The 23,456-nt window shown below is 41.2% G+C and overlaps 2 protein-coding genes across 4 annotated transcripts; one reads left to right on the top strand and one right to left on the bottom strand.

Annotated features, from left to right (window-relative positions):
* Nucleotides 1-14,408: 14,408 nt before the first annotated feature.
* On the bottom strand, nucleotides 14,409-20,564 carry ccdc122 (coiled-coil domain containing 122). Of its 2 annotated transcripts, XM_006792795.2 has the most exons (6): nucleotides 18,675-18,970; nucleotides 18,209-18,315; nucleotides 17,202-17,600; nucleotides 17,006-17,122; nucleotides 16,775-16,848; nucleotides 14,409-16,650 (listed from the first exon to the last, which is right to left on the bottom strand). In XM_006792795.2, exons 1-6 carry the CDS (start codon nucleotides 18,700-18,702, stop codon nucleotides 16,572-16,574), a joined length of 804 nt encoding a protein of 267 aa, XP_006792858.2. In that variant the 5' UTR covers nucleotides 18,703-18,970; the 3' UTR covers nucleotides 14,409-16,571. The 2 variants fall into 2 exon arrangements, with proteins under 2 accessions (XP_006792858.2, XP_087692725.1); XM_087836599.1 differs by lacking the exons at nucleotides 18,209-18,315; nucleotides 18,675-18,970 and adding an exon at nucleotides 20,504-20,564.
* mtrf1 (mitochondrial translational release factor 1) lies at nucleotides 19,040-22,392 on the top strand. Of its 2 annotated transcripts, XM_087836598.1 has the most exons (10): nucleotides 19,054-19,074; nucleotides 19,190-19,537; nucleotides 19,758-19,849; nucleotides 19,934-20,015; nucleotides 20,139-20,246; nucleotides 20,451-20,623; nucleotides 20,715-20,832; nucleotides 21,687-21,823; nucleotides 21,915-22,013; nucleotides 22,094-22,392. In XM_087836598.1, exons 2-10 carry the CDS (start codon nucleotides 19,291-19,293, stop codon nucleotides 22,199-22,201), a joined length of 1,164 nt encoding a protein of 387 aa, XP_087692724.1. In that variant the 5' UTR covers nucleotides 19,054-19,074; nucleotides 19,190-19,290; the 3' UTR covers nucleotides 22,202-22,392. The 2 variants fall into 2 exon arrangements, with proteins under 2 accessions (XP_087692722.1, XP_087692724.1); XM_087836596.1 differs by having other exon boundaries at nucleotides 19,040-19,537.
* Nucleotides 22,393-23,456: the final 1,064 nt, after the last annotated feature.

Genomic DNA, 23,456 nt, shown 5'->3' with positions numbered 1-23,456 from the left:
CCTTGCTTGGATGTCTGCCACCGTGATGGTTACTGGACCCTGTTCAGGGAGGTTGCTATGGTCTGCCCTCAGATCCACTAGCCACTGAGCATTGCCGTTATGGGTTGCGTCCTTCTCCCATATGCTCTTCCAGTATTGCTCCGTCTCCAGCCTTGGTGGTGCTGTTCTCTTATTGTTCCCTTGCCACTGTGGAGAACAGCTCGTTTATTCGCCTGCCTTCTATCTCTCTGGTGTACCTCCTCAAGCTGCCAAGGCTGTAAGTCTTTGCTTGGCAGTTTCCAAGGCCTCAGGTATGGACAGCTTGCTGTATTTTTTATGCACCTTCTTTGTCGCGCCTTTCTGCAACTCCGTTAGTTGGCTAACCTCCCTCCATGCTACTTTGATCTTGCCCTCTAGCCTCCTTCTCCATGGAGGGTACTGCTCCTTGTGGCTGTTCAACTTATAGCCAAGCATCTCACTGATCACTGCTGCCGTATTGTAGATCAGCTTGTTAGTCTCGGTAAGTGTGGCTGTAGGTATCATCCGTAGTGCTGCATTAACATCCTCTAGCAGACCTTCTGAGGGAACTTCACGTAATCTTGGTAACCGGCTACGGGGGATCCAGGTTTCAAGCTTGGCCATGATCCTATCTTTCAGGTCAGTTCCTCTCGCATCCTTCTCCTATCGCACTTGGGGTTTTGTACCCAATCTCGGGTGGGGGTGGTGATATCTCCCCCCTGACCTGGCATCCTGGCTCCCCCTTGCCATAGCATTTATGTTGTACCTCGTCAACCTCTAGCTGTGAGAGCAGTCCCTTCTTTCGAATGTTGGAACACTGAGCTACTAGTTGTTTCGCCGTCATTGTGGATGTTGGGTATCGAAGAATCCATAGGTCCCTCATCCTATTCATGTAACCCCTTCCGCCAGGGTTACTTGCGTAGTAGCATTCCAACAACGCCCTGTTTTCGTGTCTTGCCCACCGATGCCTTCTTGTTCCAGTAGCCCACTTCTCGTCAGGGTGCCCTGGTTCCTCAACACCTGACTCGGACCTTGTTGAACTGGGCGACATCCGAGCCGGCATGCCTTCATATTTATCTGTCTCGCTCATGTCAGCCATAGGCTCACTTAGCATAGGGGGTCTAGCCTTAGGACCCTTACTGGATACAGACGCCCCAGGCGGGAATCGGACTTGCGATCCTCTGCTCCAAAGGCGTGTAGTCTAATATATATATATATATATATATATACAGTGGGGCAAAAAAGTATTTAGTCAGCCACCGATTGTGCAAGTTCCCCCACTTAAAATGATGACAGAGGTCAGTAATTTGCACCAGAGGTACACTTCAACTGTGAGAGACAGAATGTGAAAAAAAAATCCATGAATTCACATGGTAGGATTTGTAAAGAATTTATTCGTAAATCAGGGTGGAAAATAAGTATTTGGTCACCTCAAACAAGGAAAATCCCTGGCTCTCACAGACCTGTAACGTCTTCTGTAAGAAGCTTTTCTGTCCCCCACTCGTTACCTGTATGAATGGCACCTGTTTGACCTCATCATCTGTATAAAAGACACCTGTCCACAGCCTCAACCAGTCAGACTCCAAACTCCGCCATGGCCAAGACCAAAGAGCTTTCGAAGGACACCAGGAAAAGAATTGTAGACCTGCACCAGACTGGGAAGAGTGAATCTACAATAGGCAAGCAGCTTGGTGTGAAAAATCAACTGTGGGAGCAATCATCAGAAAATGGAAGACATACAAGACCACTGATAATCTCCCTCGATCTGGGGCTCCACGCAAGATCTCATCCCGTGGGGTCAAAATGATCATGAGAACGGTGAGCAAAGATCCCAGAACCACACGGGGGGACCTGGTGAATGACCTGCAGAGAGCTGGGACCAAAGTAACAAAGGTCACCATCAGTAACACACTACAACGGCAGGGAATCAAATCCCGCAGTGCCAGACGTGTTCCGCTGCTGAAGCCAGTGCATGTCCAGGCCCGTCTGAAGTTTGCCAGAGAGCACATGGATGATACGGCAGAGGATTGGGAGAATGTCATGTGGTCAGATGAAACCAAAGTAGAACTTTTTGGTATAAACTCAACTCGTCGTGTTTGGAGGAAGAAGAATACTGAGTTGCATCCCAAGAACACCATACCTACTGTGAAGCATGGGGGTGGAAACATCATGCTATGGGGCTGTTTTTCTGCCAAGGGGACAGGACGACTGATCCGTGTTAAGGACAGAATGAATGGGGCCAAGTATCGTGAGATTTTGAGCCAAAACCTCCTTCCATCAGTGAGAACTTTGAAGATGAAACGAGGCTGGGTCTTCCAACATGACAATGATCCAAAACACACCGCCCGGGCAACAAAGGAGTGGCTCCGTAAGAAGCATTTGAAAGTCCTGGAGTCGCCTAGCCAGTCTCCAGACCTCAACCCCATAGAAAATCTGTGGCGGGAGTTGAAAGTCCGTGTTGCTCGGCGACAGCCCCAAAACATCACTGCTCTTGAGAAGATCTGCATGGAGGAATGGGCCAAAATACCAGCTACTGTGTGTGCAAACCTGGTAAAGACCTATAGTAAACGTTTGACCTCTGTTATTGCCAATAAAGGTTATGTTACAAAGTATTGAGTTGTATTTTTGTTATTGACCAAATACTTATTTTCCACCCTGATTTACGAATAAATTCTTTAAAAATCCTACCATGTGAATTCATGGATTTTTTTTTCACATTCTGTCTCTCACAGTTGAAGTGTACCTCTGGTGCAAATTACTGACCTCTGTCATCATTTTAAATGGGGGAACTTGCACAATCGGTGGCTGACTAAATACTTTTTTGCCCCACTGTATGTATGTGTGTGTGTGTGTGTGTGTGTGTGTGTGTGTGTGTATGTCCAAAATCCCTGTTTCAGCAGAAATAGTAGTGCTCTATAATTGATGTTATTACAAAACATACTGTGCAACACAATTGTGCCAGTACATGTTAAAACATTTTTTACAGATATTCCCAATCAATTTATTTATTCACATACTGGTTTCTAAAGTCTGTAGAGAAGTGGTTTTTGACAAACTGTCATTTTAAAGTCTTTCTTTTGGGAGAGAACAACAACACTTAGAGACACTTGGGTTGGCAATGCTGTTCTGTTTGTATTTATCTATGGTCTTGTCCAGTGATAACTGTGGTTTCTTGTCTCTCTGTCTGAATTTGGTCCTGTCCTTTTTTCTTTTGTAGCCTATTTCCTGTTTTATTGTGAAGGTTAGTTCCTGGTGTGATTTTTGTTTCCTTACTTGTGGCCCAGCTATCTGCTTGCTGCACCAGTAGAACTTAAATATTGGTCTTTGGTTCAGAGGCTGAGGGTGGGTTTGTCTCAACAAAATCTACCAAAGTGTTTTCTTGATTTTTATTTTAATATTTTTTGATTGTTTTTATACATGGTATTTTTAATGAAATACAGTGAAGTCCCACTGAGTGTCTTGTCCTGTCTTCCTTTGCACTTTTCTCTTTGCCCTCACCACTCCAACTCACCTCTTCCTTCCCACTGTAACCAAGTGCTTGTTCACTAAACATTACTTGATATTTACAATTTTACTCTCTAATAATGTAGGGTCTTTCAAGACAAAACACCTTGAGGCAACTGATATTGTGAATTAGCACTACAGAAATAAAATTCATTTGAAATGAAGACCCTGTTATATTACCCAAGTGGTGAACTAATGGAAGCTGATTTATTGTGTGCATTGTGTTATTAATGTGGTAGGTTTAAAAAATATAAATCATGCAAAATGTATCTTAAATCCACTTTTATAGATTTGCAGTCGAGACGATGAATAAAAATGTTTGCCCTTTGTCACCTACATCATTAAATAGCTGCTTTGATACATGTTTGATAATCCAGGTAAGGAAATCCCTGAAAGTCGATTCAGTTCGTAATGTTTTCACTGGGAGAAACGTTTCATGACTCATCCATGTGACTTCTTCAGTCTCAGCTAACTGTTGGTTTCCCCAGCCTTATAGTTACATAACAAGTAAAACTAGCATCATTGCCTAACAATAAACTATGAGCTCAGTTTCATGATTGTTACTATGCAAACTGTCACATCTTTTGGTAAATAGCGATGAGGCAATAAACGCCTGTTTTCCTGTTAGCATATATTCAATGAATAACAAAGTATTACTGAGGGAAGCTTGAGAATACTTTCATGCTATAACAACACACTTTTACTGAAGTAAGATTTTGAATCCCATAGTTTTATGACTAAAGAAGTTAAATTTGATGTTTACATCTTTTCTATGTTCGGACTGAAGGATTTCAGTTGGCTAAATGCTAAACAGGCTTTACAAAAATGACTCAGTGGTGGGCGGCTGTGTGGCACTGGCTGTACACATCCACATGTCATTTGGCAGCAACCCCCAGCTGATACAAAAGGTAAACTGTATACATATACACGTTCATTGGACTCTTGACTCATCTGAGTATCTATTAATCATTCTATGTTACAATTCCTGTCAATGTGAGCGGAAATATGGTATGATGTAAGTTTGTTTTTGGACAATGACTGCGTCACGCTGTAGTTTATGAAATGTGCTGTTACCTGCCATGGACACAAGGATATCAAAGTGTGTGTATGAGCTTGTTTGTTTGCGTTGCTGTGGGACGTGGCAGGGTGGAGCTCTGTTAGAGGCTTGCTTGTGAGTTAAAGGTTTCTTTTATTATCTATTTTAAGCTCGGCTACTTCCTAGAGTTGAGTTAGACCTTTGAACCACACCACGCTCTTAAGTTCTCTCATCCCACATTCCTGAGAGTGTGGACCCTGTCGTGTCTGTGCAAATCAAAACATTACTCATGCTAATGCCGAGCCACACCTTGACACAGCATGAAACACCTTTACCTGGTTTCTGTGTGCACTATGATGCAAAAAAAAGGTACAGCTCTTAACTTCTGGAAAAAATAAATCTCCAATAAAGCCTTGGTGACCCACCCAGAAGGCTTGTTTTAAGCTGAAAGAGAACATTTTAGTCATCAATGAATCAGCTGCTGACAATTATTACTGTATATGAGAACACAAAAGCAACAAGGATAGGCTGGATGTTTAAACTTGACTTAGAAGTCAGCAGTGTTGTCGGTAAACCGGGAAGCGGCGTCACGCTGTTTAGTCTAACTAGGACCACTGGGAGCAATTAGAGGCCAGCAAAGTCACAGCGGTTTCCCTGTTAGTCCAACACGGGTTTCTGAGGGATATCCCCTCCTCACTTCTTTTTAATTTGTTTATCCATGCACAAACTTTTTCCCAGCAGCATCATGAACAGCTCTGTTACTGTCTCAGCACAGCTCTGGATGGTTTATAGACGGTAAAGACTAGAACAAACAAAAGAAGGTTAAAAACAAAAAGCCTCAGTTCTCAGGAAATGCATCCATACTCAGGTTGACAATAAGCTGTTTCATGCAGGTCTTTGAAGTTGGAAAGCTCTTGAACCCACACTGAAACAATTACTGGCAGCAGGGTGATAGCTTTTTCTTTGAATTGATGCTTCTTAAACTGGAGCAGTTCAAAGCCAAACAATCCTGCAGTTACTCTAAACTGCTGTGTCACAGGTACGATGCTCATCTTGTGGAGCAATTCAGGTTTATTTCTTGTTCCCAGACACCTTATTCCACACTGACATAAAGTCAAACATACCTACCAGCTGCTGGCTGTATCAAATGTGTATGATTACTGAGTTTTAACAACAAAAAACAGCAGAAAAGGTATTTACAGAGTGAACAGTTAGAAAAATTCAACTTTATTTGGCACTAATGACCCAAACAGTGTCCGGTCTGATAGGACCTGATCTGGAAAAGTTAGTGAAGTATTTAAAAAGGTATTTACAACCCCTCAAATGGGATACAAGGCTTTAATTTTATTAAAGTGCCTGTGCTTTAAGTAGTTGAGCAAACATATTGCGCAGACTCTTAAGGAACTGCAGTCGGGACTGAATAAAATATTAACAACTTTTGTGCGAAGGTGTTTTTTTAAAAATTTCTTTTAAATTGATTTCACGATACTTTGTCTCTTATGGTGGCAACTTGGCATATTTTTATCATCATGAGAAGCCAGCTGAGAAGCCTGATTCCAGCTGATTATGAACACTGTATGAATTTTCTGCCAGCTGACAAAGTGTTTGAGTATGCTGCAAAACTTATTGTTTAGATCTCAGCACCCACACTACAGCCAAAAGCAGTCACAGCCAACTGCCATCTGTCTCTTTGTTTAAATTGTGCCAGACTTTGATGTTTAAGTCTTAAATGTTTAAGTCTGGCACAGGCAGAAATAAATACTAAAAAGAATATTCAACATTTTCAGAGACAGGCTGGTTTCTTGATAAGAGTAGAGTGATACTATTGTTACGTCTGTATTCAATTTGTGTTAACATGATGAAAGCATAAAGATAACAATCAGGGTATCACAGCTGAGCTTGTATTGCCTTCAGTTAATAATAATGTTGTGGCTCAACATGGTTTCCAAGAAAGTAGGTGAAAAACAAGCTACTCTACATCAGTGTTGGGTAAGTTACTTTAAAATAGTGACTTAGTTACATTACTAGTTACTTCTATCAAAAGTAACTCAGTTACTTCAAGTTACTCGTTACTTTCAAAGTAACTAGTTACTAGGGAAAGTAACTTTGGTTTTACTCAGAATTCTCTTGTTAATGTGTTGCTTCCATAACTTTGCCAGTCTTCTACCTTGCTTACTTGCCACAGTGCACTGTGCCACCTACCAATAGAAAGGAAAAGATAATGTGCATATTTCCACGAGAGAAATCCCACGCCTGGACCATCATTGACTGCTGCCATGATTCTAGCCTACGTCACAGCGTCATGTGCGCCTTTTACATCCAACACAAAAACTGCAGTCGTGGTGCTTTCGATTGTACTCAGAACTCGGAAATTCTGCCTTCAGAATAGGAAGATGTAAGCAACACCAGACTGCAGATGAGCTGCATACAGGGCTGGACTGGGACATTTTGACTAGAGACTGGCCCGCCATTATAGGAAAAATCATAAAGCCTTTGAATGAAAACAAACGCTGTTGTGACAGTGATGAGTTTTGATGGTATATATGTATCAATCTATCAATCGTTTGTTGTAAGATTCAGATAATTATTTTTTAAAAGCGAGACATTTTAAATGAGAATAAGAAAGAAAAGTATTTCTTTGTGCCCACCTCTCCCTGTTAATGCCCTACCTGGTCCCCCTGGCAACACTTTGCTAGACCCGCCCCTACACAGTTACCAGCTGTCAGCTACCTAAAAAAGGATCCTGGTGTTATCTGTCTCTCAGAAACCGTTCATAACTTCCCTTCAACTCATTCATGTCACCTAAAAGGTAAACCTGTTTCTCCATCACCTGTTCAGCTCTGATGATTCAGTAAGGACATCTCCTGGTTTCATCTTCATGTTTCCCTCTCACCAGATAACCAAACCGACATAATGACAGCAGCTTTACAGCTGTGGCTCCAGCAAACATCAGCCGATACTAGAAATTAATATTAAATAAATTCTAACAACAGCTGATCAAGCTTAAACGTGCTGCTGTTGTTTAACGTGACATCGGCTGGTTTCCTCTTTCTGGCGCAAAGTGGGCGATAAACAAACAAGAGAGCCGATCACCTGATCATTGATCAGTTTTCATGATTGAAGTAGAAACAGGAGAGGGAGGGGGAGAATGAAAGAAGAAGAGGCAGCTGTGCAGCAAAGACACAGAATAACTCCAGCTTTGTGTCTTTTTTCATTGTAGCTGAAGTCCGGGACAAACTGTTCCTTTTCACCTCAATAAGAAACGCGTAATATTTTCTCTGAATACCAGACAGGACGGTTGGCAACTCTAATAACTTATGAACAAAATAAAGTTCAACATCATTGACTTCATAGCACCCACCCAGCTGTATAGAAACTCCGTCATGCTAGCTAGTACGCAGTACGGAAAAGTCAGAATAATAAAAATAAACTCCACCTAAACTTGGTTTATATCTGACCCAGATAGACTGCAGGTCATAACTTCTTACCTGAAGTTCAGTTCACACTTGGACCAGCGGCTGCCTCGGGTCTCTTCTGCGTCCCCTTTCTCTCATCCACCTGCTGGCCTCCACCACTTGCTAATGTTACAGAATCTGTGGAAGCTCCGCGATAGCCACCACACGAAGTAACGAGTAACGACCCTATCTAAATCCCAGTAACGACTAACGCGTTCCTGATTTTGGCATAATAACTAGTTACCGTGCTCGTTACCACAATAATAACGTAGTTACTGTAACGCGTTACTTAATAACGCGTTAGTCCCAACACTGCTCTACATGCATGTTGGGGTTTATATCTGTCTGTCCAGCAACATCCTCCTAAATCTTGTTACAGGAGCTTTTAAATAGATCATTATAAGACTTATAATATTTTCCTATTTTTATTTTATTTGTTTTATATTTTGTTTGAAATTGTTGTTTTCAGATAGTTCATTTTTCTTTTCTTAATTTTTAAAAAGCATTGGGTTTTAGGTCCTTTTTCATTAGTTTCAGTGTTAGTTTTAGATTTTGTTATTAAGATATGTTTGTACTGTTGAACTGTAAAATTGCTGAAATTCAGAACAGTCCAAAACAATGCAGTGACCTGACCAGTCCCGTGACTGATCTCAACCGAAAGGGTACCCCAGATCTGGTACCCCAGATCAGGCGGCATTCATGCAGGTGAAGGAGCCTAACCCTTCCATCCCTTTTATTGTACAGACAGTGTTGGGAAGGTTACTTTTAAAATGTATTCCATTACAGAATACAGAATACATGCCCCAAAATGTATTCTGTAACGTATTCCGTTACGTTACTCAATGACAGTAACGTATTCTGAATACTTTGGATTACTTAATATATTATCATGCTTTTTACAACTACGTGAATGTACTATTGCTGTGATTTATTACTGTTACTAAGGTCCGCGGCTCCGAACCTTAGTAAAGGGATCTCTGATAAATATGGCGGGGTTCGTGTCGGCTCGTAGCCGAAAAATAGCTTTACTTGGTTGTCTGGGTCAACTTTGCTAGCAAGAGACAGAGAGAGGCGTTGAAAGGCTGCTCCAACGGAACTTATTGTTTTCGGAGGAAAACACGAACACAGTGTACAGTCGAGTCTTAATAGCTTACTTACAACTGGGCTCGTCAGGCACTCTTCTTGGCTTCAGTGGTTATATTTAGATTATTATATTTACATGCTTCCAGCTCCCGTTTTTGCTCGATGACTGCTTGTACTTTTCCACTATCCTATCCTATAGAGGAGGGAGACTATTTTCTCCCTCCTCTTGCTCACAGACACATAACGTGTATGGCGGTCCATTCTCCCTGCAACACGGACTACACTGCCTATGATGCTACATTCTTTAGAGCTATGCTTGTAGCATGTTAGCTTAGCACAACAACAACAAAAAGGCGCTCTCTCACCCAGGAAACACACAGGTCGTGTCCAAATTCATGGGCTGTATCCTCCTGAGGACCCGGCCTTCGCGGTCTACGTGGGCTGGGTCCTCAGAAGGTCGGGTAGGCTGGAAGTAAACAGCTGAGGAAATTGGACGGTCTAGCCTTCTGATTTGAGTCACCGCTGTCTCGGTGGAGTTTAATGAACTTGGCCGTCTGCTCCTTGCTATCTAAAATATAACAGGACACTGGAGTAAACTCTCGACCGTCTCACACTTCTGTTTAATCAGTTTTCTGTTTGATGTTTATTCAGCTGTGTGAAAACTAGGACTTTAATCTCAGCCAAACCGATTTACTCAGGAACAAATCAAACAGTGAAAAAAGCCCAACAATAACATTTTTAGGTTGTCTAAGTGACTTATATATCACGTTTAACCTGAGTAGCGAAAGACTGCGTTGATCTGAAAGTGATGTGCCGGGAGTTGTGCCGTTCTCGGCGGCTCCAGTGACCCTCGAGCTCTCGGCTAGCTATCGAGCTGGTGGGTAGCAGACGTCTCTGAAAACGTCGAAGCACTTTTGCAAATATGCGATATCTTGATAAACCGAGCAGATATTTGATGTTTACACAGCTACTTTCTCGCCTGAAAATATGTTAAAAGTTTATTTTGTGACCCAGAAAGATTAGTATGAGTAATTTTAAAACTTAGTAGCGGCCGCCATTGTTGGAAACTGGAGTTTGGCTGGGCCGCGCTATGAATTCTGGGATATGGTGGGCCACGAAGGACACACCCGACCCATCCTTCAAATTCGGGGAAAAGGAGGACGCATTTGTCGGCTGCATTCAGAGGAGTCTACGAATTTGGACAGCCTTTGTCGCGTCGCTGTGACGTAATCGGTCTACAAATGCGGCCTCAGGAGGATGCAGCCCACGAATTTGGACACGATCACAGTCGCAAAGAGAGAGAGAGAGAGAGAAGAGAGAGCGTCGCCCTGTAACCATGGCAACCGTAACGCTGCCGCCTGGAACAACAGAACGTAGCTGTCAAACAAAACCCAAACAGTCCTGACCCGCCACAATATGAAACAGGGAAGTACCGCCGTGTAATCCATTTATTTCAACAAAGTAACTGTATTCTAAATACCACCTTTTTAAACGGTAACTGTAACGGAATACAGTTACTCATATTTTGTATTTTAAATACGTAACGGCGGTACATGTATTCCGTTACTCCCCAACACTGTGTACAGATTAAGGTCTCAAACACAGGGCTGGAGGCAGTAGAGTAGAGAAAGAGTACTTGGCCATCCAGTGGGTCTTTGACTCTCTTTGTATTTACCTCCTGGGGTGCTCTTCCACCCTCTTCAGATCATGCCCCTAAGTTGGGTGGATGGGGTAATGTGGCGGGTAGTGGTTTGTAGCTCAGCTGTATGGGAGGTTTGGAGCAGTAGGGTTCAGGGTGTGGTGTCAGGGTAGGGTGACTCATACAGCTGACCATAATCATCTGATCATGTCTCCCCATTGTAACAATTCTGGGGGTTTTTTTGGTTTTTTTTTTTGAGAAATCCATGGATAGAATTTGTTGTTAAAAGGATGAGACAGCTTTACATTGCAAAAGATATAACAGTAGGTGATGAAAATTTGCAGGAATGACATCTGTCCACTTGATCAGTGAGGACACCTAAAGAAGGAGTAAAGTTTTCATAGGTGGATCAGACTTGTTTTCAAAATAAATTTTGCAGCAGCAGAATTCACGTGCAAACACACAAAACACTGACTGCACCAGTCACTAAATGTGACTCTTGCTAACTAAACAAGACCAGCTGCACATTAAGGATAACAAACAAGATTTTCATGCATTCAGATTATCTGCACACCCACAAAGCCAACAAAGGATCAGCTGTTGTCTGTACTCTTCTAAACTGTGCAGTAAATACACCTCACCCTACAGTAGCAGAAGTCCAAGAATGTATTACACGGTGCTCAGCACTCGATGCATGCACACAACTGTTTCTCTGTGTCCATATCAAACATGGGCAGCTGGCCAGACAACGTGCAAATAGCTATAAATGTGCCACTCAGACAGACTTAATCTCATGTGATATGGAGCAGGAGGAGTTGAGACTGTTTAAACAAACTGGAGTACAAAATTATAGGTTAGCTAAACTCTTGCCCCCTGAAGCTAAAAATGACATTAACTGTCAAAGAAACCTGCAGGTGTTTGCATCAGATTGTTATGTAACCCTTCAGTCAGTTAGAGCAAAGGAGAAAACATGCTGTCTAATTTTGTACGGTGGCAATTAGTCTATTTTCTCTTAGGAGAGGATATAATATCTGCTGTCAAGGCCAAAATAAATGTCACCAATAAACAGTCCAAGGAGGGTAGATGCACTATATTGCCGAAAATATTTGGTACTTGCTTTCACATGAATACCTGAGTGAACTTGAGTGGCAACCCCTTCTTAGCCCATAGGGTTTAATATGAATTCGACCCACCCCTTGCAGCTATAACAGCCTCAACTTTTCTGAGAAGGCGTTCCAAAAGGTTTAGCATGAGAAGGCCTGGCTCGGAGTCTCCACTCCAATTCATCCCAAAGGCGTTCCATTGGGTTGAGGTCAGGACTCAGTGCAGGGCAATCAAGTTCTTCCACATTAAACTTGCTCATCCTTGTCTTTTATGGAACTTGCTTTGTGCACTGGTACGAAGTCATGTTGGAACAGGAAGGGTCCAACCCCCAACTGTTCTCACAAAGCTGGGAGCATGAAACTGTCAGAAATGTCTTGGTTTGCTGAAGCATTAAGAGTTCCTTTCACTGTAACTACGGGGCTGAGCCCAACTCCTGACAAGGAACCCTAAACCATAATCCCCCCTCCACTAAACTTTAGAGTTGGCACAGTGCAGTCAGGCAAATCCTGTTCTCCTGGCAACCACCAAACCCAGACTCGTCCATCAGAATCCCAGACGGGGAAGTGTGAGAAGGGCTGTCAGTGGTTCTTGAAAGTTTTCTGGATAGGTTCAAAAAAATTGTTGCACCAAAAACCTCCCAGTGCTTGCTTGCAGATTGCCATGGCTGCCTTCAAACTTGAAAACACACTAGCAAACTGGAAATGGAGAAGGTTCTCCTTTAAAGTAAAAGGTCTGTCACATGTTTCAAGATGTGCAACTTCTACTTTGAAGGTGAACCTTTTCCATTTCACAGTTTCACTACATCTCAAAGAGTAGTTGGAGAGTGTTTGTAGACAAGTCCGTCACTTTCAATCAAACTAGGACTGCAGAAATATGCTAGGGGTTGCCAGGTGTGTCACTCAATGGTCTGGTCTGCATGACCAGGACTTTAGCAATCATTTACCTTGTAAGTGTCATCAACCTCCAGTAACTACTCAACATATCACATGTCTGTGAAACCTCAATAATTAAGTCTAATATAGTCTAATATTAGCAATGATTGTCTAAAATGGTCATTAATGGAAAGGTAGTGTGATGTTGTTTTCTATAAATGTAAATGATTTTGTCTCCTGCGAACAGTATAAATTCTAATATGGAGCATAATTTGATGAGAAGTGAACTCCATTAAACTGACCACAATCTACAAATGAACATCATGCTTTATTCTGCATCACCTGAAAGTAGCAAAATGAAAAAAGCAATCATCAGGAAAGTGTTTACGTTGGACACAGAGCAAAAGAGTCAAGAGCCAACATCTTATAGACTTCTATGAAACATTTTTCAACCAGAGGAGTCGCCCCCTTCTGGCCATTATAATGAATGCAAGTTTAAGGTGCTTCACTTTTTAAACGCGAAAGGTAAAAGCTAAAACACTAAGGATGAAGCTTTAAAAACAGGACTTTGCAAATTTATTGTGGACGTCAGGTCAGCTACATCTATATTTTATATATTTTATATAGCTGTGGTGTTGCTGTTTTTTTAAACTTGGCACACACATGTAACCCTTTTCTGTGCAATACAATACCATTGTACTATTTTCTGTGTCTTTTACGTTTGTGTGAGCTGGGAACTCAACACAATAAGTAAGACCATCTGAACTCATAATTTTTCATGGGCAAAATGCACAAACCCCAAAATATTACCTGGCTAGTCAGTGATAATTTTCAAAAACAGTCTTATTTTAAATATATTTTGTTGATGCTTGTTAAAGTACTTCTATTGTACTAAATTCCACTTTGAACCAAAATTATTTTATAATAGCGAACAGGATCTTTAAATCTTTGTTATTGTATTCACTAAATAGTTATTGCTTAATGTGTACCAGTTTCTGTAAACAGTATCAGCACACACAGCACACTGCATCCACAGAAGATGAACGAGAAGAGAGAAACAAATAAGCTTAGCTGTATTGCAGAGATCCTCAGTCGATGTAAGGGGTTGCCAAGTGTGTTTTATTGGCATGCTCATCCATCAAAAGGCCAACACAAGCTGAATCTAAGGTCAAAGGGATGCTTCTTGGAAGGAGATAGACAGCTTTTAATGATTTAAACAAGAGACAGTAATTTTGTTAAAGGTCAGCGACCGACAGATTCATGGATCTGTTTTTCTTCTGTCATTTCAAGATCATTTTTACAGGACAAGGATGGTGGAGTATTGTTATTAATGCTAAAATGTCCTTTAAAGGCAATAAAGAGCTGTGAGGAGTGACGTTTTGTGAGTTTAAAAGGGGGAGAAAACCCTCTAAGCTGACTTCTGTTGTTCCATTTTTAAGTCTCCACTGGCTGGTAGATGCCTACACTCCTCTTACATTCATCAGCCAAGAATATATTTGATATAATGGTTGGTGCCAAATTGGAGAGAAAAATGTGTCAAAGCCAAAATAGGTAAATAAATAAATAAAAACAGCATGCGGTAGAAGTCTGGTGTTAATTTCATTCCTTAATTATCCAGGCTTAATTAGCCTGGAGTGGGAGCATATGGCATTTATTTTAAGAACTTCTGACCAAGTAATGCACCGCTCTTCATGGTGGAAAACCCTTCTTATGTAACAAGAATGTAAAGCATGCATTGCGGTCGAAACAAACAGTGGAAACAGAGTTTAATTTGAACACTAATCCTACCATGATACACTGGACAATTATTTAAGTTGACATCATGGGAATAAAGTTTATTTTTAGGTAATAAAATTTATGGAATGAAAACAAAAAAAAGAACTGTTTTGTGTATTTTATGTATTCAGGCATGTGCTTGACTGTATGACGTGAACAAGGGATATAAATTTACTGCAGAAGGCTTCTAAATAAAATGGACTATACTTTCTAAGAGGTTTGAATAGGCTGAGGCTGAGTAGCACAAACAGAAAAAAGCAGAGGGCTGTCCTCTTCAGAATATACAATACTCTGTAAAAGCCTTGATTTACCCTTAGCAAAGAACCAATTATGAATAACACGGGACCTGAGAGATGTCATCTGGGCCTTCAGCTGATCCATCTATCAGTAGCAACAGGTCTTATGGAGTAAATACAAGTTTGAATTTTTGGCTCAAATCATCATCATTATGTACAGAGGATGTCAGGAGAGTGGTACCACAGTGAGTGTCTGCAGTAATGTGTAAAACACAGTGGAGGCTCTGTCATGTTTGGCAATTTTGTCAAAATTGATAAATTATGAATACAGAAAAGTGCCATCAGATTTTGATCCACCATGCAGTACCATTTGGAAAACTGATCTGATTGGTAACCACATCATTTTTCAGATTGACCGCAAACACACTGCTAATGTAGTAAAAGCATACCTGGATAGAAAAACACACAGTGCAACACTATCAGTCATGGATTGGCCTCCCCAGAGCCCGGACCTCAACATTATTGAAGCAGTGTGGGATCATGTTGACAGAGAACAGAAAAAAATATCCAAAGAAGAGCTCTGAATGTCCTTCAAGAAGCCTGGAGAAATATCCCTGAAGACTACTTAAAGACATGACAAGAAAGCTGTTCAGGCTGTGCTGAAGAATTAAGGTGGTCAAAGCAAATATTGACTTTCAAGCTCATAAGAAGTGTACAAACTCTGTTTTTGCCTTATATGCTGTATTTCTGATAGATTGCTGTGGTGGCTCAAAACTTTTTCTTTTTTTTTTTTTGCAGCATTGTAATTAACAAAGCCATTCAGATAGAGCAGTACTGCTGAATGAAACTCAGTATGTTGGATGAAACCCAACCTTTAGTTAACCAGACAATGTCCTTGATTTCACGCACACTGAACCAGACTTCCCACACACTTACTTATTACAAGTTAACGCTGTAGGTGAGACAACACATACCTACAACTGCTGCACAAATATTTCATGAAATTATTGTTCTTAAATGTTGCAAACATCTTTGTGGCTAAAACTTCATGGGTTTTTTTTTTTAAACTCTGAACAGAATCTTCTATTTAAGCTTTGGGTCTTAATCAAATTTGCTGTAATCTAGTCTTTAGCTCATAAAAATCCAACTCTCAGCAACATCTCTGAGCTTTGTAGAACAGCTGTTCAAATAATGCAAAAGACCCACAAGGACACAACTCAGATGTGAAAAGTGTTATAAAGTTATGGGGTTTCTCAGAGGCTGATTCTTCTGAAAAGGCAGCTTCATTGTTTAATTAGTTTCGCGTTATGGTTGAAGTAGCACAGTCACGCCCTTGTTAACCCGACAGTGGGACTGTCGCCTCAGAACCGTCAAGTGGCCCAGTCAGGCAGAAGCTGGGACAGGGTGTACCAAAGCAGCACTGCCACACTGACAGTTACAGCGGACATTTGGCTTGTGTTTTGCTCGGGTTACTGTTGTGGATGAACTGATTCACTAACACCACCTGACCTAAAATCCCATCCCACGCCCCTGCTGATGCTGAGCCACAAGACGCGGTCCTTTCATTTCCATATTTATGCTTTTCATCAGAGAAAAGGGAAAAAACAAGAAAAGAAAACTTGCACATGTCATGGAACACATTCAGCAATAACTCTTGTATAAATATCTGGCATAAAGCAAGAAAGCCAAACAGATAGGGTCAGGCATTCAGTGGTCACGGCTGCCCCCTGTTGTTTAACTTCAGTAACAAGAATGCTCCTTCCTTGTTAAACTAACACACTCATAATAACAACTGGTGTACATTTATCCCAATAACAGAACAATTAACCCACATTAATCTGACACTACAGTTCGATGACCACTGACTGCTTATGGTTGTGATGACTGCTGCTGACTCCTGAGCTCGGCTAGCTGTCTCCTCATGTGGTAGATATTATCAGACATTTGCCTAAGGGAAAGTAGGCACAACTTAGTAGCCTTTAGTATTTAGAAGCGGGACATCAATCATCTCTTTTCTGGCATTTAGAGCTATTTGTAGCATGTCTACTGTCACATGTTTATAGTATTTCTACCTGTGGTTGGCTTGTGCCCTGCTCAGCTGGCAGCGTAGGCGCTTCATGATGGCTTCATAGCGCCTGTTCTGGATCTGAGGAAGGGGGAAAAGTGATGTTGTTGATGCTTTCTTTCAGACTGAAACATAACTCATGTCTTGATACAAATTCTATCTAGGTGATTTAGCTGTTTTATGAACAAATGTCAGCCTCATAAGATGTCCCTGGTTTCTTTTGGGGAAGTCTGCACACCTCTATGTCTTTCTTTATTTGGGCATGAATCTCAGACTCTTTTTGGAGCCGCTGTCTCTTCTCAGATATGGTCTTCATCTTCAGGGAGACCTCCTCTTTCAGAGCTTTAATCTCTCGCTGCACACATGAGCATATAATAGTTATGGATACTGAAGATCTCTGAAAAAGATCCCTATGATTAAAATGAAGAGACCACCTTTGCCATCTGCACTGTGTTTCCATTTGGATTGTTCAAATCTTCCTTCAGCTCCTCGTTTTGCTTTCTCAGCATCTGTACTAGTTCTTTCTTCTCCTTCAGCTCGTTATGGGCCTTTGTCTGGCTCACTGCATGCAAAACAGCTGCCCTGTGGCCTTCCATCTTACTTCGGTAAGCGTTGAACCCTGCAAGCGCCACTTGTGCAACCTCCTCCTCCTCACCTATCAGAATCTGGAGTTCTGTGTTTTCCTTGCTGATGGATACACAGCGATCATGAAGGAGTTTGGTCTGCTGCTCCAGCTGCTCCATCTCACTTTCCAGCACTAGGATTTCTCTCACTTTCAATCTCAGGTCCTTGTCTATGCCCTCGTTTTTCCTCTCAAGCTCTGACAGAGTTGCCTGGAAAATAAGGCAAACCAAAAAGTCCAATTAAGTCATAAAGAAAGCCACAAACTATGCAAATAAATGTTTACTTCACTTTCTAGACAATTTTCTCCCGTTGTGTTTTTTTAATTATATTTTGTGACTCTTTTTGATCATTTGACACCTCTTTGTGGTGGATTTGAGGCATATTTTGGTTAATTAGGTCTCTTTATGTAACATTTTATGACTTAGTTACTTTGACGGTTATATTTGCATCATTATACATATAGTATAGTTCTGGGACAAGACAACGGATTTTCCTGGCTCTTTGGGTGCACAGAACTGTGCTCAGTAGGCTGAGTAATGTGTCCATGCTAAAAAAAAAAAATCTATCTAATATGCCATCATTTTGTATTATGATAGCCACTTTATAGGTTATACTATGTTATTAAAGCAGGAATGGGCAATTAATTTTTCCGAAGGGCCACATAAGAAAGCGGGACTGTTGTGGAGGAGCAGATCAAAAAGCTTGTAAAAAAGATAAAATAAAAAATTGCTCATTTGGCCCCTTCAGAAAAATAATTGCCCAACGTGTTTTGCATTTAGTTAATCAGTGTTGTAGGGGAATAGGGTTAGAGATGAACCTGCAGGGTACTGAGTGTCCTCTGTTTCTCTTTCAGGGCCTCTTTCTGGGTATAGCCATGTTGACTCACATCCTCCACTGCCTTGGTTAACGAAAACCCAGGCGGTCCTGGAAATCATGAGAATCACTTTGTGAAAGTCTATAAAATAACTACCTGGCCGCCAATTTAGCCAAATTTTCATTTTCATTGGCAAAGTTTAAGCCAAGGGGTTATTTATTTCTTTAAAATGGACGCCACTGATCACATAAAACAATAAAATATTAGGCCTTTAAAGGTAGCTAACACCAACTTCTTTACTTACTCTGAGCTAACATTAATTAGCTATGTAGCTTATGCTAGACTAACAAAGCTAACATCAGCTCTATTTATTTATTTGTTACAGTTTAAATTATGTACAGTTGCTTAAACAATTAAGCAGGCATATATTTACTTTCCTGTATTGCCAAAAACAAACAAAACATCTCACCATCTTCACTGACCCCAGAGTTTGGCATATTGACTTGCTAGCTTATACTTTTTTATACTGTTTATGTCTGATAGTTAGCAATGATAGCATGCCATTTTTATCCTTGGGTTTCAAGTAACCCTAGAAAAATGTGAAATCAACTAACTTAAAAATATTAAATAAATAAAGCTAATATGGTGTTAAGTTAATATGTTCATTTACAATATAAACGAAAGTATTTATTTAGTTTACTTTTTATTAATTTATTGGCAAGGGAATCAATTAGAACAGTACAGTTAGAAAAATGAGCAGCGGGATGTAACCTAACCATTGATACAATACGACTACGATTCCCACAGTTCACTTTTTCTCCACGTCAAACTATATCCGGTCTCTCTTACAGCCAGCAGCAGTCTCGCATGTAAACACAAAAATAAAACTAGCGAGCATTATTTTACTTTACTTGTCACCGCCTAAATTTAGTCAAATGCTTGTCAGGCGTTGCCTCAGACTGTGCTCTTTGTGTACCCGTGTAGTTTACAGCAGCGGAGTAAGAAGAGGAGGATGGAGGACACTTGTGGGACACGCCAGCGTGAAACATGCTAACAGGACAGACGTGCCACACTGGGGCAGAGTAATGTTTAAACGCTTCTTTCATAGTGATCTGGGGGAGCTGTACAAGAACGAGTCAGTTCAGGTGTATCTCGAGCAGCTCATGGAGGAGCACAGAGACCTGAGCAAGAAGCTACAGCATGCATACCTCAGTGAGTCAGACAGAAAGGGGCTCACAAAGAAGCACACTGAGCTGCTGCCTCTGGCAAGTGTGTTTAGGAGCATTGAACAAGCTCAGAAAGACCTCGAAGAGGTCAGTTCACTTCTAAAAGGTGAGTAGGATTTTTTTAAACTTACTATATATACATGTAATGGCTTTATAAACACACCTCTCAAACCACAGAAAACCATCAAACGTGTTTCTCAGGTGTCCAATCTCCAGAGGTCTTCTAACTATTTAAATAACACATGTATTTACAGCTTTGTGTGAGCACAGTTTTACTTTGCATTCTTAAACACAATAAATCAAATTATTTTCCTTACTCATGGCAGGTTTAGCTGGCACCAAAGATGAAGAGCTGACCCAGCTGCTAAAAGAGGAGGAAGCACAAATCTCCAGCAAGATTTTGGCTTTAAGAAGAGACGTAAGAACCCAAAAGACACAGCTAATTAATGCAGAAGTGTGTGACGGACCATTGTTTGTTCATGAGGTTTTCTTTTTACCGCAGCTAATCAAAGCTCTTATCCCCACTGATCCTCTTGACTCGAGTAATGTTCTGCTGGAGGTCGTATCAGGGCGGACAACAGGAGGTATGAAGGAAAGCAAAACTCTGAATTTGTTTTTATAAATTCAAAATACAATTCACAGTAAAATACTGCAAATAAGTGTTATTATGGAAAATAAGTGTTATACTTTCTCATGTGTGGTTTCAGGTGACATTTGTCAGCAGTTCACCAAAGAAATGTTTGACATGTACCAGGGTTTTGCATTTTACAAAAACTGGGACTTTGAGGTGTTGAACTACACACCTGCAGAGTATGGTAAGGTAATTTTTGTATTTCTGTATCATTCATATCATTCTGTATCATTCATCCCCCCCGAGTGTCTTTGTTATTAGTTCCAACTCACTCATCAAGGGATTGAATGACTATGTGTGGATTAGAGAAGAAATTTAAACTTGTGGTGATGAGTGGACATAAACCTCCTACCACAACATTTACAGCTGCATGAACGGTGTCTCTCAGGTGGTCTGCACCATGCAGCAGTGAGAATAGCTGGAGAGAACGTGTACAGGCACCTGAAGCACGAAGGAGGAACCCATCGGGTTCAAAGGATCCCTGAGGTGGGGCTCTCCTCCAGGATGCAGCGAATCCACACAGGAACCGTGACTGTCATCATCCTGCCTCAGCCAGTTGAGGTACACTGCGTTTTTTTTCTTTTTATGACTTCTCTTTGTTTACTGGAAGGGTTAAACAGTACATCTCTGTTTTTATCTTTGGTGCTTGCAGTTTGAAGTCCACATCGATCCAAAGGATCTTCGAATCGACACGTTCAGATCTCGTGGTCCTGGGGGGCAAAGTGTTAACACAACAGACAGCGCAGTGCGCGTAGTTCATCTTCCGACAGGTAAACTGTACCACCATGCCGTTTTGCTTGTAGCCACTGTGATGTGCTCTTTCAAACCTCACTCACTCACTATGGGAGGTGCTCTCTGTGGTAACCAATCATGGAAGCTCCTCCACCACCTCTGTCTAAGACAGACCAGTCACTTTGAGGAGGCAGTTGTCCTTTGACACCTTTGAAAGAGAATGATAACTGAGTGAGGTACACTATATTGCCAAAAGTATTCCCTCACCAATCCAAATCATTGAATTCAGGTGTTCCAATCACTTCCATCACCACAGGTGTATAAAATCAAGCACCATGCAGACTGCTTCTACAAACGTGCAGTGGTGTAAATCACTGGACTCTAGAGCGGAAACGTGTTCTCTGGATTGACGAATCGATGGATGAGTCTGGCTTTGGCGGTTGCCTGGAGACCAGTACTTGCATTGTGCCAAGTGTAAAGTTTGGTGGAGGGGGGATTATGGTGTGGGTTTGGTTTTCAGGACCTGAGATCCAGTGAAAGAAAATCTTAATGCTTCAGCATACCAAGACATTTTGGATAACTCCATACTTCCAACTTTATGGAAAGAGTTTGGGATGGCCCCTTCCTGTTCCAACATACATGTGTGAAGGCAGACAAGCGAATGCTTTTGGCAATATAGTGTACATCACCTGACTGCCCTGCTTGTATGGCCACATGATTTGAAGCTTCATTGTTTTGTGTGTTGCCATGTTAGTGTTTTTGGAACCCAAAGGGATCAAATTTTAATGTTGAGTGCTAAGTTGTCATCTAAAGTTTGCCTAATACATTTATGATCCATTTATGCATCACTTAACACATAAAGCAGATACAGCAGGTCTTTTCCTCTTTGCAGGAATAACTGCAGAGTGTCAGCAGACTCGATCTCAGCTGCAAAACAGAGAAATGGCCATGCGCATGTTGAGAGCCAGGCTCTACCAAGGCATGATGGGTAAAGAGACCGAACAGAGGAATACAGCACGAAAGCAGCAGGTGGGTGAAGCAGGAAAACATAACCTGTAACATTCACAGATTTTTGTTCTCTTTTCCAACTTTGTCATTGTTCCTCTGTGTCTAAAAACAGGTGGGCACACGCTCTCAGTCAGAGAGAATTCGTACCTACAACTTCAGTCAGGATCGTGTCACAGACCACCGCACCGGATATACAACGAGGGACATCAAGGTTAGGTTTGAAGCCAGTGTTATCTACTTCAGCTCAAGGGTAAAAATCAATGTTGTGTGTTTTTTCATGTCTGTTTTTAGGAGTTCATGAGAGGTGGGGAGGCTCTCGATGATCTGATCTCTGATATACTTGAACACACAGAGAAGGAGGCTCTTCTCGAGGCGGCGGAGAACAGCAGCAGTTTGTAACGAACAGAGACCGTCTGCAGACTGAGACCAACAGCAGCTTATGGGAGATGTGCTTCCTGACATATCTGACTGCTCTGTGCCTGCAGAACACATGTTATTCTATTATTTGGGCAATTAATTGCAAACGATGCAATGTAAGACAAACCAAAAGTAACAGAGGTTTTTATTTTTGTAATAAAATGTAACTTGTGTGTTTTGTGCCTTTGCAGTTTTCTAAATAACACTAAAGATTAAGGAGGGAGTAACATGGTATTTAAACTTGAAAACCTTTAACAGGCCTATCATTACAGTTTTAGCTAATATGGGTTTTAAAACTGCTGCTTTTTAAAAATAATGAACACACTGAATCACAATTACTGGCCATTTTATTAGGCACATTCTATAGACAGATTCTCTATAGGGAGATGACAAACACTCTCAATTCAAAATACCATCCCCCAAGTAGAGACCGTTTAACAAATCATTTGGTCACTGTTTGGTATGAGGTTGAAAAGCGCAATCTGATCTCAGATCTGAAACACAAAGGCAGTCATCACAGCTGATGGATGGACAAGTTCTACTCAAGACCATTACCTCACTGTAATGTTGGTACTATGTCAGATGAGGCCAGAATAAGGAAAAAGTCCTCAGTCTATGAATCACAGATGGGGACATCTGTGGCAGAGAAATCATGGAGGAGTTTGGAGTAAAAGAGAAGGTTGTGGCAAGCATGGATGTAGCTGTGAAAAAGGTGAAATTTATCAAGCTGCCACGTTTTGCACACACACTAAATCTTGGATGCCGAAAGCTGTACAGCTGCAATACAGTTTCCAACTGGGCAGGAAGGATTCATTCTGTGATCGTATGGATGAAGAGATCCCACATGGCAAGAGTAATCCTCAAGGAGAAGCAGCAACTTCTTGGTATGAATACTTTTTAAATACTTGAATAAAAGTCAGCCAAAATGTAAATCAACAGATTAGGATCAATATAAAATGATAACATCATGTTTGTGATGATGGAGAGATTCTGTCAGCAGTTTTCAGCCATCCAAACTGCAGCTGTAGACCTCTGCCTAAGAAAGCCCATCAAGAAGGAGAAGTATATAATCTTTGGGGTATATAAAAATTGCTTGCTTAAACATATTAACATATTAAAATGTGTTTATTATTATTTTGTTTATATTGCAGACTTGGCAGAATTGGCAATGAGGACATGCAGAGGAGTTTCTGGTGCTGATGTTGAAGCATTACATGTCCACGCTTGCTGTGTTTAG

Source organism: Neolamprologus brichardi, chromosome 23 (assembly GCF_056152115.1).
Source record: "Neolamprologus brichardi isolate AB-2024 chromosome 23, ASM5615211v1, whole genome shotgun sequence".
NCBI classification, from domain to species: domain Eukaryota; kingdom Metazoa; phylum Chordata; class Actinopteri; order Cichliformes; family Cichlidae; genus Neolamprologus; species Neolamprologus brichardi.
This window is presented reverse-complemented; position numbering and strand designations above follow the sequence as displayed.